At 42.9% G+C, this 14,158-nt stretch overlaps 1 protein-coding gene across 1 annotated transcript in view; it reads right to left on the bottom strand.

Annotated features, from left to right (window-relative positions):
* Positions 1-404: 404 nt before the first annotated feature.
* Adarb2 (adenosine deaminase RNA specific B2 (inactive)) overlaps positions 405-14,158 on the bottom strand; it is a 203,715-nt gene continuing 189,961 nt past the window's right edge. Inside the window, exons 10-11 of the mRNA XM_026412094.2 lie at positions 2,280-2,453; positions 405-454 (exon numbers count right to left, since the gene is read on the bottom strand). Of these exons, the coding sequence (XP_026267879.2) occupies positions 405-454; positions 2,280-2,453 (224 nt within the window). The remainder of the gene's footprint in view (positions 455-2,279; positions 2,454-14,158) is intronic.

The raw sequence follows: 14,158 nt of genomic DNA, 5'->3' as shown, positions 1-14,158 counted from the left end.
CCTTTGATACCATCAAGAAGCGATGGAGCCAAGCAAGGGCACTTTAACCTCCAGGTATGATGGACAGGACCGTGGAGGCTAGCAGCCTGGGGAGAAGCAACAGGTCCCGAATTCAAACCTAGTAGCTCCTCCACACATTGTACACCTGTGTGATTTCTGGAACACTGAGGGAAAATGAATGCTGAGAACTGATGGACACACCACAGGGCTCCACACGTGGCTGCCTCCTCTCCAGGTTTCTCACTCCAGTCCAGTAGCAAAAGAGTCAGAGAGTGACTCAGAGAGTTAGTAGGAACTGGTCTTGCTCCGGAGGTTTCCTCACCCAGGTGCCCAGACCGGCTTTCTGAAAAGCCTTAAACAGCTGTTGTTTAACAGACTGGTAGGTGTGAGCCCCCAGCTTGGCCTCACAGTACATGGATGGCGTATCTCCATGGCTTGGTGTCCATGTGCTCAGCTGCGGACAGAAGGAGAAAAAAGAAATTAACCACCAGCACAAATAGGAGACTCTACCAAAGGAGTTTTTAGCCCAACACCAGCTCTTGGGCTCAGTGTTTTCTTTTTCTTTCTCTCTTCCTTTAAAACAAAAACCCAAAATATTATAAAAAGCAACTGTGGTGCTAGTGACCCATTCCTATCAGGGAATTCTCTGGAAAACTCAGTTATGAAGAAAACTTCATCAGAAGTGTGAATGATTTAACAAACATGTAACATATAATTTGCCTGTTATTAAAAATCTAGACTCTGTGGCTCAATGGTAGACTGCTTGCCTGGAAAGAATGAGGCCCTGGGTTCAATTCCCAGCACAAGAAAACAAAAATCTCAACACTGTTTTTTCTTTCTGGAGGAGGATTAGGGGCTCAAAATGGGGCAGTGGCCATGAATGACTATGGGAATAAACATCATGGCAGGCAGGAAAGAGGAAGGGCTTTGAGTTATTTTGTTATTTGACCAAAGGATGAAAAAAATATAATGGGTTCCCTATCAGCCTTCTAAATTGTAACAGGCAAAGCTTTGGAGCCCACATAAGGCAGGGGTCAAATATGGCTTCAATTCCCCCATTGAGGGGAAGAGGGGAGGGCAGGTGGGTGATGGGGAGCCCCAAATCACACTGCAGCATCTTCTGGGGGAGAGTTTGTAGATCAGCATGCCCATTCACTGGCCGATGTCTTTTTGAGCATGAGGAAAAGAAGAGGCCTAGTTTGTTTAGTAAGATAAAATCAGTGCTTCTCTAGAAGTGAGACATGGGAAAGTGCCCCAGCAGCAGGATGCAAGGGCTGAGACCCTGGGTCAGAGCTGTAGGATGTCTGGCCACAGACCCATGTCCATGTGCAATGGCTATGGCAGAGGCAGAAGCCACTGCTAAGCTCAGAGATAAATATGCAATTTTCAGTGCTCTCTAAATTGGCAAAAAAAAAAAGAAGAAAAAGAAAAAGAAAAGAAAAGAAACCCCCCAAACCCCAAAATTAAACAACAACAACAACAACAACAACAACAACAACAATTAAGTCTCTGTGCTTCTCTGCTGTTCCTTTACTGGTTGCTACATTGGCTGCAACACTGTTTAACACGGTTACTTCTATTTGGATTCATTGCCTGAGTACAAAGTATAGAAAATTAAGCCAAACATTTTATTTATTTATTTATTTATGGTTATTCTTTCTGTCTTTCTTTCTTCCTTCCTTCCTTTCTCCCCCCCCCCCCCCCCCCGCTTTGGTTACAATCTACTATGCTTTGGAAGCACATGAAAACCTACATCTCCATTAAAACTCCAGAAATACAGTTATTTCCTTATTTCTAGAGGAGGAAGCAGGTTCTGAAATGGGCAGGCTTCAGGGCTGGGGAGAAATCCTGACCCTGAAATTCACTACTTGTGAAATTTTGAGGAAAATTATTTCACTTTCGTAGCTTCCTTATATCTGAATATATTAGGAATAACACCAAGGATAGTATTGACTTCAAAATGCTTCCTTGTGCTTTTCTTAAGACACCCTGGGTACAGCAGGTGCAGGGCCTGGCCACACTGTGTTCTGCAGTAAGCTTTCCTATGTGACCTCCCAAGCTCTCACGCTGCTAGTCTGGGGACCACACTTGGGTGGTGGAGTCTCAAGTCTACGGGGACATGCTGAGTGGCCTGGGCAGTGGGGAGGAGGAAACACTACGGGAGCTGGTTTTGTGTCCTACATCAACCTCATCACAGACCAAGTCATAGTCCCTGGCCACCAGCCTCATCCTATTGCAGCCAGCTTTACCCCAGAGAGGACAGGTGCGACCTACCCTACCATACAGCCGTGCCCAGCGGGCAGAGAACACGTGCTTGCAGAGCCTGGATGAGCCCCCGCAGCTCCTCCTGCCGGTGGTGGCATTAATAATCTCCAGGTCCGAGTTGCCCACGACCCAGTTCACACTGAAGTGGGGCGACTTCCCTGGCTGCCGGGCCTCTGCATAACTCACTCCTGTCAAGAGAGAGATAGGAAGCAGCAAGCATTAACATCCCGGCCCTGCACGGGCCTCCCTCCAGAGCGCATCCTGGGCGGTGACCCTAGTGCAGAGTCACACATGTCATTCCGCTTTCCATCTTCAAAACGAGGGCAGTTCACGTTGAGGTGATTGTACTTGTAAGACTGGAGGGTGGAAATCAAGCACGGCCCTGAGGACAGTTTCATGCTCAAAAGTCACTTCTGGTCTCTGTTTTTAACCTTTCAATTTAAAGGATTTTTATGGGCAGTTTTGTAATAATTAAAACTCAGCCCAGGTTTTTTTCCCCTTCTCTAAATGTTTGTTGAGTGAATTAATGAACAAACAGAACCACGTATAAACAAGTTAAGAAAGTGTGTTTATTTGGCACTCACTGCATGCCCAGCCCTCTTCAAGGTAAAACACTGGGTGGTAAATAATACCAGGCAGATCCTTAGGCTTATAGTTTAATTGATATGAAAAAAAAACACCCACTAATATAAACAAGAGAGATATATGAGTATGGGAAAACAAACAATGCAGAAATAGCACTGACTACAAAATTTGCAAGCCTCACTGCAAAAATAAAAATGAGAGGCCCCTTGTCTGAAAGTTATCAAGAGTTTTAAGATCACAGCAGAATATGGATCCAAATGTAGGTTCTACTAAGCTCAGATTCCTGGGGTGAGTCATGCGTCCATGAACCTGGTGCTGCCAAGAAGCATCCAGATTTTCCAGGGAAGTCCTTGTTTTAAGGTGAATTTCCCCTTGTCAGACTGTCCACCGTGCCTTTGAATTGGAGTCCACCAACCTGGTGGTCCCAGCCTCCTACAGCAGAGCAGAGGGAGAAAGCAGAGCCCTCTCACTTTTCAGTCTGGGGCCAGCCACACTTCTCAGCTCCTAACCTCAGCCCAGTATCAACTCGTGCCCAGCCACCCTGCAGTGCTCCCCCTGCTGATCAGGACTTCCTGAAGATGCTGGGTGAGGTGTCTGGTGAGCATGTGCCTGGCTTTCCTCGTTCAGGGACGCCATCCTGAGGATCCCAACCGTCTAATATTGTGGTGCTGCTTTGCTTCCCATATGTTGTCTTTCTTCTTGCCTCCTGAAGGTTATGTTTGCCAACCTGTGACCTTGGGGAGGTCCCCATGCTGCAGTAGTTTGGAGGCGAGATGCCCCAGATGACCATGGCCAGATGGTTTCCACGTGCTGGACTTCCTTGTGGCAACCCTGAGCGTAATAGATTTGACCCTCATCATTTCTAGAGGCTGTGCCATATGGTCCAGTCTCTGCTGAGTCTCATGGTCCAACCATAAAAATTAGTAGAGAAGGAATTTAGTCTCTGTTCACTCCAAGAAAATTCTGGGATGTTTGGTTTGTAACCCAGAAACCCTGGTCACGTGCCTCCTATCAGTGCCTCTTGAATCTCTCACCACACCCAGGGTCCCTTCAGCATCTCCATGATACCTTCTCCAAACTCAGCCCAGCTGGACCTCTCTGCTCCCTTGTCCATTTTCACCTTATGAAGGTCGGTCCTGACGATCTAGCCCTGCCCATGTCTCCATGTGCCTTGGGTCCTACTTTGCAGCAGGATGAATGAGGGAAAGGGATGCAGCAGAGCCTCTCAGGTACAGACCCTGCAACCTGGAGAGATGGGAGCCTGCAGAGAAGCCAAGAGCTTTTGGCAGGTACACTGAGTTTAGGCCACTGGGATGGCTGCTCAGAAGTCCCAGCCATGTGTTGCTGATGTTGGTGGAGAAGCCCAGGTGTTGGGATAGCAGTCCAGGTGCCAAGCACTGGCTAGATGAGCACAGTGCAAGTCCTGCAGCAGACTCCCCATGTGGGAACTGTTCCCGTGCTGAGTGGAAGCTCAGCACACAGTGCCTTTGTGGACACAGCCTTCATTTAAATTCTGGGGAAGAGCTCATCAACTCAGAGCTGCAAAGCCACAGACCTCAGGATCCTTCTATGTCCCCAGCTTCACCCCAGGGCCAGGGGCTTCTTGAATAGAACAGAGGCCAGTCTCTGAGTACACTGACATCTGAGTTTTCTGTCTGCCACTTACACAGCCTGGACTTCAGACTGAAAGTCACCCTATGACCTTCCTCTGGTCATGCATGGCCAGTGTTGGGTGTTTAGGCTAATTCTATTTGTGTCAGCTTTTTCCTAGAAGTGATTCTTTGTGGCAGCTGCCCACCCCTGAGAGCTGGGCAGAGGGGACAATCTGGCCCATTGGCAGCCATGGGCTGTCCTACTGGGCAGGGACCACCTTGGCAGGAGGAGGCAGCTGCTGAGGTCAGGGATGACTGGGTATCAAGAGAGACGGTCATTGCCCCAGATTTATGTAGCCAGGCTCAGCAGCATGGCCGCCTCCTTGTCCTCCTTCTCCTCTCCCCTCCCCTCCCATCCCTCTAGTCTCTACAATGGTCAGGGCTGACCACTGAGGCTCAGAGCTTGGTTTTCTCCAAGGTGCTAAACTCTGACCTCAGAGGAAACCCTGGAGTGCTTGATGTCATCATGGGACATGCCCGGCTCCTGGCAGGGCGCGTCGCCTCCTGCCCTCTTCTCTGTGTGTCAAAGTGTTGCTGTCTCTCAGCGCACAGACACCTGCTTTGGAGAGGGCCCAGCTGCAGCCTCACTGGGCTCTGCTCCCAACATCTTTGGCTGCCAGCCTCACGGGGGCCCAGATAGCACTGGGAAGGCAGCCATGAGGGTGCTCATGTCAACTTTGCATGCGCTCTGCTCCACATTGTGTGGGGGGGGGGACAAAAGGGAAGGAAGGAAGGAACACAGGACGTGCTGCGAGGGAAGGTGTGGTTGATGGGGCCCTGGGATTCCACTTGCAGACAAGGCTTGTGCCTCAGGAATCTGGAGACTTGAGTCCAGGCTCATCTTCTCTCTGGGACCCTTTTTCTTTTTCTTCCTTTGCTTTCTGACAGGGTAACTTTGTTTCACAAGGTGATGTGAAGATCAAACAGGACAGATAAGAGCACTTTTAAGGAATCAAGTATTATGGGCATTGTTATTTCCATCTGGAGGAAGATTTAAAGGTCACCTCTAGTTTGTTTAGTGCTTTCAAAGTCACACAGATCAAAAAATGTTCCCAGTTACTCCATTCTCTGGAACAATTAGGTAATAACCCCATTCACTTAGATACACCTAATTATTCTGGGGAATGGAGAACTCATTGACCAAAGGCTAGGATGTCTTTTCTGTTAAACATTTTTGTTTTCATATGTGTTTGTTCAACATATGGCCTTAATACCTCTGTAGGAGACCTAATTGTCTACTTATACTTTGAGCCTCTAGTTTAAGGATTATCTCCCTTCTGTCCTTTGTTTGCAACAACAACAACACAAAAGACTTTCCAAAGCAACCTGGAAGAATGACAATCTCGCCATCCACCTTTAAAAATAAATCCACCATAAAGATAAAGCGCTTGGAATGTTTACTAAATATTCATGCCAGCAGTACAATTTTTGACATCACTGTAATTAACGATTGCTGCTGATTATAGCCAAGGAGATGAAGCCACTGTGCCAGACTCACTTGAATCTAATATGTAAATTTACCAACATACAACAGAACAAACAATTACCTCACAGAACATTCATGTCAGTCTGACGTGATGTTCTCTTTCTGCAGGCAAACCCTGCACGGATACGAATCTCCTGGTCACTGTGATGGAGCTAGGGATAGTAGTTGTATTGCCCAAACATTGACCAGCACCAGGCTACTTCTTTACTCCAGAGGGATGAGTCCTCCTGGAAACAGGTGTGAAAGCTCTGGGGTGGCTATCTTTTCCTACCTGTCATGAAACCTCTTGCCAATCTGTGCTACTTTGATTTGCTTTTCTACTTTCCTGTTTCAGGATGATTCTCTCCATTTCTCCCTTGATCTTGTATCACATCAACATATATAATTCCTCAGCTGAGCTGATCTTCTGGATATATATTAACAGGATTCAGTAGGTAGCCCCTATTTTACTTGTTTGTTTCATCCTGGAGGAGATTCTTGGTTTCAAAGGAACCTTCTTCACATATAGGAATGACCTCACTGTTTCTATATTGATTTTATCATTTTATATTGACTCTCTGGGTGCTGTTTCATAATTTGTGCCTGTCAGCATGTACCCAGGATCCTCCATGGAGCATTTTCAAGAGCTCATTCATCCATTTTCTCACACTGTATTTATTGAGCCTTTTCAGGCCAAGGAGCATTGGGATTTTGAAACTTAGGGCCCAGACTGTCTAACTCAGTGTTGAATCGTATGTGATATCTAGATGGTACTGGACAGGATGAGAACCTGTTTGCTCAAATCTAGAAATGAAAGTCTGGTTTGTATTTATGTGTTTAATTTTTTTTTCTCTCTATGGTTAGGCACTTTGAAAAGGAAAGAAGAGTGTAAATTCCTGGGGTATACTTCCTGAAGTAGACATCAGACATGAAATGATTTAAGACTAAACTGGAGTCCCAAGGACATAGTAAATGACAGTCCCAGGTGTACCTGACTAAGACCTGCTCCACATGTTCCTCAAGACAACACATTAGCACATGCCTGGAAATCTAATGCACTCAGAAAGTATAATAGCATCTCCTGTCCTCACTTCACAGCATGAAGCCCCTCAGAAGGTTCTTCAGCCGTCTCCCTCCAGTGAAAGACAGCAATGGGTCAGAGTGTGACAGCTGACCTGGTACCCCGAGTCCTGGTTCAGATTTTAGGGCAGCGCTTTTGTGGTCTGAGCCCAGAAAACCTGAACACTGTGCCAATGGTGTGCCAAGAAGAAAAGAATGTCCTCATCGTGAACCCATGACAGACCAACACTCAGACACCGCCATGTGGTAAATGGCGTTGGCTTAAGTCTGTGGACTTCATTACACACCCATGCTTGGGCCTCCTGTTCTTCTCTGCAGATGGTCCTAAATAAGGTTCCGGGCACTTGTTCCCTGACATCCAGAAATCAAACCAAATCAAAATAAAACTAAATAGGAGCCTTGGAAAATTTGCCTTTAGTAAATTTTGTCTTTAATGAATTGCTTTATATCACAAGAACAATACTGCATATTTTAATTTGGTTTCCATCTGTAGGGAAAATTATACTTTAACTATGTAGCACTGTATTCCGCTTCCTTATCTGCTGTTAAACAAATTGCTATCAATGTGGTGACTTAAAACGTCAGAGCTTTACCTTCCCACAGTTCTGAAGCTCTTGAGTCTGCAGTCCAGGTGTCAGCAGGACCCTGCTCCTTTCTCTGGAGGCTTTGGGGGCGACCCCTCTTGACTTTTCCAGCTTTTGTTGGCTACAGCCATTCCTTGGCTTATGGCCACATCACTCCAATCTTGGCTTCTGCCTTTGCCTGGCCTCTCCCTGCGCTTTCTTATATGAGACTGCATGTAGGACCCCACTGAGATAGTTCACATCTCATCTCATGAACCTTAATTTAATCGCACCTGCAGGGACCCTTTTTCCAAATGAGGCAATTTTTGGGTCCTAGGGATGAGGACTGGGTATCTCTGGGGGCCACTATTCAGCCTAGAACAAGTACTAACTCTGAAATTTGGAACTCGGTCTATGAACCAAGTGCAAACTCTTCCTGGAGGAGGAGTCTTGCCCTCTGGGCTCTGCTCTCTGGCAGAGTGGCAGGTTTGCTGGGAGAGAACAAGTATCTCTCAGACTGCCTCCAGCCAGACTCCCTCTTCTTGAGGTTGGTGGCCTGGGCAGAGGAGAGTTCTGGGGCCGCTCTTGAGCAGAACAAGGGAGGAACAGAGCCACAGCAATGCTGCTCTCTGAATGCTGAAGGCTGAGGCTGCCTCCATCCGGCAGAATCCTGCACTTAGATGCTTGTGCAGAAAGGGCAAGAAAGGGGGAAGAAAGAAAGGTGTTCCTGAAAACCTGTGTCACCTAGGGGAGGAACAGGATCTAGCACTGGTTTTCCTCTAGTAATTACTTCCAAACAGTCTTGGAAATAACTCCTCCTCCTAATCAGTTTCTCTATCAGAATAGTCTGTAAAGGAAACGTGCTAAAGGAAGTTTGCTCAACCTGATACCTAACCTAGAGGTGTGTTGACACTCATTGATTTGTAAATATGTCCCACAACTTAGTTGTCTTTTATGATTTTTTCCTAGAGTGATATCTTATTTCATGGTAGATCTGCATGAGAATAAGCTGGTCTCTACTAGCCTTGGACACAGAGATCCTGTCAGGTTCACTAATGGAGGGAGATGAGCCCAATGAGGTTGAGTGCCCTGTCATTTTAGTGACACAATCATGTAAATAGGCTGGGCTCTGCAAATAGACCAAGGTCAAGTATCATGTCTATGACTTACTGGCAGAATGACCTGGGATCAGTTAACAACATGCCACTCTTCCTTCTCTTCCCGCCAGCTGCTCTTACATTATTACTGCTGTCACTGGGACCACTGCTGTTACTCTGGCCATTATTTAAGAGCAAAGAGAGTGAATCCACAACTGATCCATGAAAATGAATTTAGTATGGCTCACATAGCTATATAAAGATGCCTTACTTTAAAAATCCTTATTTACTTTTAGCTGAAAAAGGCATTATATAAGTGAGACATTACAGCATGTCTTTAAATAGCAAGTGAGCCTACTATATTTAAAATATAATTCACTTTTCCAAAATTAAATTTACACAAGACATTTCAGGGATGTAATTTTTACATGAAGCGAGGCAAGTCTATAATACAAAGTAGCATTACATTTAATTTTGTGAAATGAATGGACTAGCATGCTTCCAGGCATGTGTGGAATCATAAAGTTGCAGGAATAGAAGAGACCTCCTGAATTTTGTATGCTGTCAGATACCCTGGGGGTGCTCACCCTCCCCACCCCGCCCGCCCAGACACATGTAACGGAAGTAGAATTAGTAAACTGATCATAAATTTATGGATTTGGGGTAACCAAGTACTAACCTGTATTAATTAATTTTATTCATTATCATTAACACGAACATCATCATAATTGCCAGTAATTTTATAGTTACTGTCTTGTCTTAATAGAGCGTATTCAATGGAAAATATATGAAATGTGCTGCAGAGTTAGGACTGGGGGCTGATAGTCGGTCCTCTCTGTGGTAAGAGGGCATTGACAAGGTCTCTGGGTATTTGAAGAAACAGTCTTTTACAGTCTGTTGCTCGCTGCCTTTATCCATTAGTTAATGATAACCGAATGGTCAAAGGCATGTGATTGAAGGGTGTGTATCACAAGTCACCATGCTGGCTGCACTCCATGAAGGCTGTGTGGGACAGTGAATGTCACTGGGCTGGTGAGGCTGGGCATCTTCTCCTCTCAGGAGAACTTGTGGCTCTGCTGATATTCAGGTATGGTGTTACTAGAGCCAGTGGGATTGTGACCTTATTCATAAGGCTAAAGGACTCTGGTTTTCATTCCACATAGTTTGAAGTGGCTAGGCCCACATCAAAAGATGTGAAATTTCATGGCAGGAGAATAAGTTTGCATTTAAATTTTTTTTAACCAGATAATAACATTCTTGGTCCCTGTAAGGATTGTAATTATTTCAAAAGATGTGGAACAAAGGAGCTTCATCAGAATATGGTCATTTGTGGTTTGAATTTGGTTTTTTCTTGCCACTGTAGTATCCAAGATGTAGTCATAAGCCAAGTTTCAGACCAAATGAAAATGTGAACGATTTTCCTTGCTTTTAATTCTGCATTATCTATTCAAGGTCATTTTTCTTACGCTCAAGTAGCAAGGAGGTGGAGTTGGAGTCTCTCAATTTTTGTCTTCTGGGAAATGCTATTTTTCCCCCTTATTTTTGAAGGATACTCTTATCAGAAGCAAGATTTTAAATTGAGGCTAATTTTCTATTAGCACTTTTAAAGATGGCATTTCTTTTTTTCCCCTTTTTTTTTGGTTTTCCAAGAATCAGCTATCAGTCTGATATAGCTCCTTTGAAGGTAATCTGCCTTTTACTTCTGACTACTTTTGAGATTTTGTTTTTGTCCTTGATTGTTTTCTTTAGGCAAATGTTACTGCTGAGATGAGGATTTAAAGTCTTCCTCTTGGAGTAGGAGTGCATCTAGATCTGCAGTTTCCTGTTCTTCATTTGTTGTGGAAAGTTCCTTGCCATGATTTCTCTAAAACTCGATTCAGCTTCATCCTTTCTCTTTCCTTCTGGAAATCCTATTACCTGTGTATCTGGTTTTCTCACTCTGCCATTCACCTCTCTTTTGTGTGTTTCCCTCTGTATGGTTAATTGTGTGTGCCAACCTGGCTAGGCTGTGGTGTCCAGTTGCTTAGAAAACTACCAGTCTAGAGAGTGCTGTAAAGATATTTTAGAGGTGATGACCATTGAATTCTGTAGACACCAAGTAAAGCAAATTGCCTTCCACAATGTGGGTGGGCCTTATCCAATCAGTCGAAGGTCTTAAGAGCAGAGATTGAGGTCTCCTAAGGAAAAAGAAATTCTGCATTCAGATGGCTTCTGGACTCCATGCTGCAAATCCCACTCCTAAGGAGATTCCAGCCTGCTGGTCTGCCTTGTGCATCTTAGCCTTGCCAGTCCCTAGAGTTTTATGAGCCAAATCCTTAAAGTATCTTCTCTATCTATCTATTTATTTATCTATCTATTGTCTATCTTCCATCTCTACCCCTTTAGTTCTGTTTCTCTAGAGAACCTTAATATACTTTCTTTTCTGCGCTGCCAGGTTGCATTCTAGAAGTTTTCTTTGGAACTAAGCTCCAATTTCCTAGTTGCCTCTTTTTGTTTTATTTTTTTTCTACAATACACTTACATTTTGCTTCTTGTTTGTTTGTCTTCCATACTGAGATGCCATTACCCAGTTTGGATTTCTGATCATTTCATTCATTTCTTGATTTCCAGTGTAGGATTGTGCTTGACACATTATAAGTAATCAATATGTATTTGTTGAATGACTAAAAGTATTCCTGGATTATGTTGATAAACTTGTTGATGTTTGGATGAATTAAATGTATCAACAATTGAAGTATTTTCCTCAATCAGTTATAATAGGACAAAACAGCCTGCTCAAAAGTTCTTTTAAAGATCACACATTTTATACAAAGCTTTAATGAAAAACTTGTTGCTTATCCATCATCTACCTATATTTGTTGGAATGTTAAAATAGCATTACAAATTACCTACCACCTGGAAAAAAACATATTTGCTATCACCTCAGTGAATTATTTTGCAAAATACTATTGATCATTAATTTCAGAAATTTCTCCTGAATTAAAAGAGGCCTGACATTTATATAAGATTCTTCAATTTAGTGTGATAATATTTTAAAAATCTGAACTCACACAAAGATATGAATATAAGTAGCATCAGAGAGGCATCTAAAATGCAAAAAATAGAATGGTATTGGGTAAAATTTTTCAAGTTATAGTTGGTGAACATTTTTGTAAGTAACAAACTTCTGATTAATTAAGTTGCTATGCAACATGAATGTCTGAAGGATCTTCTGATAGACATGCCAACTATCCAGTTTTATTATTTCAGGAAAATGTGTATTATGAAGAAAGAAGGCTGATGATCTATTTTATCACCAGTAGTGTAATGTCCATCACATGAACGTAGGCCAAGAGTCTTTAATAACTCATGGTTCTAGCAATCAGTTCTCTGGACTTATCTCTCAAGTTTCAAGTTCATTGCCAAGATCTTGTTGCACACTTTTAAAAAAATCATACAGGTTTATCTTTGTTGTGAACAAAGAAAGTTCAGGATTGAAAAATATATACGTTAAATAAGCCATTGACTTGAACAAAGAATTTATCCATCCTCTCCAGATTTTTCTCTTTGATGTGATTTATTTTTTCTTAATGAAGAAAAGTAAAATTTAGACTTGAGTTTAAGAGTTCACAAAAGCATATATCCTGAGCTTGGTAGAGCAAGGTGTCAAATTCAATTTGTTTTATGTCATATTTTTTCTAAAAAGATGAGTATTCAGGTTCAGATTTTTATTAATTATTATGCTTATCATTTTATTTTCGCTGAGTTCATGAGAAAGATCAATGGCAACCTCCCTTTGGGTATCTGCTATTGAGTGACAGGGCACCTTCTGCTGAGGAATTCTGGATCTTGACAGCTTTTCAATGGGCTTCTGGTCCTGAAGTTTGCCATAGATTAGCCGGGAGTGTGCAGAAGTCCTCAAGTATGTCTTGCAAGAATATTAATATTCACCTTATGACTGTGTCAATAAGGGTTTCTTTTTCAGCTTGGCTGCTTTTTTCTAACCCCAAACTGAGTAAGCCATATCTAAATTGCAGGCCTTCATTCCACTAATACATGAGCTTCATCTTCTCAGCAGTTCTGCAAACTGACCTTGAGGAAGCTTCGAGCAAATTTCATTGGCTTGTTTGAGTGTGCTTTTTATTATTGTCTTTACGCAAGACCTCTCTCCTTTTTTTGCAAGACATTCTGATGATTTCCTTTCAAAATTTGCATGATTGGTTTTTAAATACCCATCAAGACCAATGCAGTCACTGTTTGGAGGTTGGGTGCAGGTGAGATACTAAGGTTTAGGCTCATTCGCGTTTCTACAATAGTGAAAATCATGTTCTAAATAAACACCTAAGCACAGACCAAAGCATTTAGTCAGAATGGCCTGGCTGTGATGGGGCAGATGTCACCTGGATGAGAGGGTAAAAAAGGGGTCTCAGAAGCTTTGATGTATGTCACACCACCCAACCATGTCAGGCTACTCTGTATTTCTCTTTGTTGTCTTTTAAAAATTCACTGATTTCACACTTAAAGAAAAAAAGATAATTCCCATTTTATTTATGTTGATATGTTCTTGGATGAATATATCATTTAAAAAGAGCATATCATGGAGGCTGGATGCCCAGACAGTAATGTGCTGGTACCCAAAAGAGGCATAGAAGCTATTTCCTTGGCAGTGACAACCTGGTAACAGTGGTTGTATTTGTATTTTTGATTTCCTTGTTCTTATGAAATTTAAATAATTCTTTATTAGTAAATAAACACAGAAGAATGTGGACAACCCAAATAGCCAAAATCATGAAAAAAGAGCTTGTAACTCATCCAAATAGATGCAAACTCAAATTTAACTTGGAAATCAATCTAAGAACTACACTACATTTTGGGGGGCACTCAATATGAGAACGTTTTCAACTAGTTCCAAACCAGCCACGCTGGGTCTTGTTCAGAGCTGCTTTGGCCATTCAACCACAGTAAGAAGATGATTTCAAGAAAAGATGGCAGAGAGAAAGAAAGGAAAAATGAAAGCAAATAAGAGGATGAAGCTGAGCCCAAAGTAATATTTTATCAGAATTGCTGAAATTATTGACTGTTTAGACTCTACAGAGACAGAGTTGGAGGCAAATTGTTCAGTTCCTTGCTTGCAACAGGTGGGTCCTTTGTATTATCTCAGAGATCATGAGAACAGTGGGCAGAGAAGAAAGTTCAAGAAGCCTCAGTGGCCTGGCTTGCCTATCCCACACCAATTTGCCATTAGTTACATGTTGCCACCTCTTCAGCGAGTCTTGCTTTGCACTATTAATTTTTATATGATTAAAAAAATAATAGACATCTTGGGCTGGGGTCGTGGCTTAGTGGTAGAGCGCTTGCCTCACATGTGTGAGGTTCTATCTGGGTTTAATCCTCAGCACCACATAAAAATAAATAAATAAAGAAAGATATTGTGTTTATCTACAACTAAAAAAAATAAAAAAAATAGATATC

Source organism: Urocitellus parryii, chromosome 9 (assembly GCF_045843805.1).
Source record: "Urocitellus parryii isolate mUroPar1 chromosome 9, mUroPar1.hap1, whole genome shotgun sequence".
NCBI lineage: Eukaryota > Metazoa > Chordata > Mammalia > Rodentia > Sciuridae > Urocitellus > Urocitellus parryii.
This window is presented reverse-complemented; position numbering and strand designations above follow the sequence as displayed.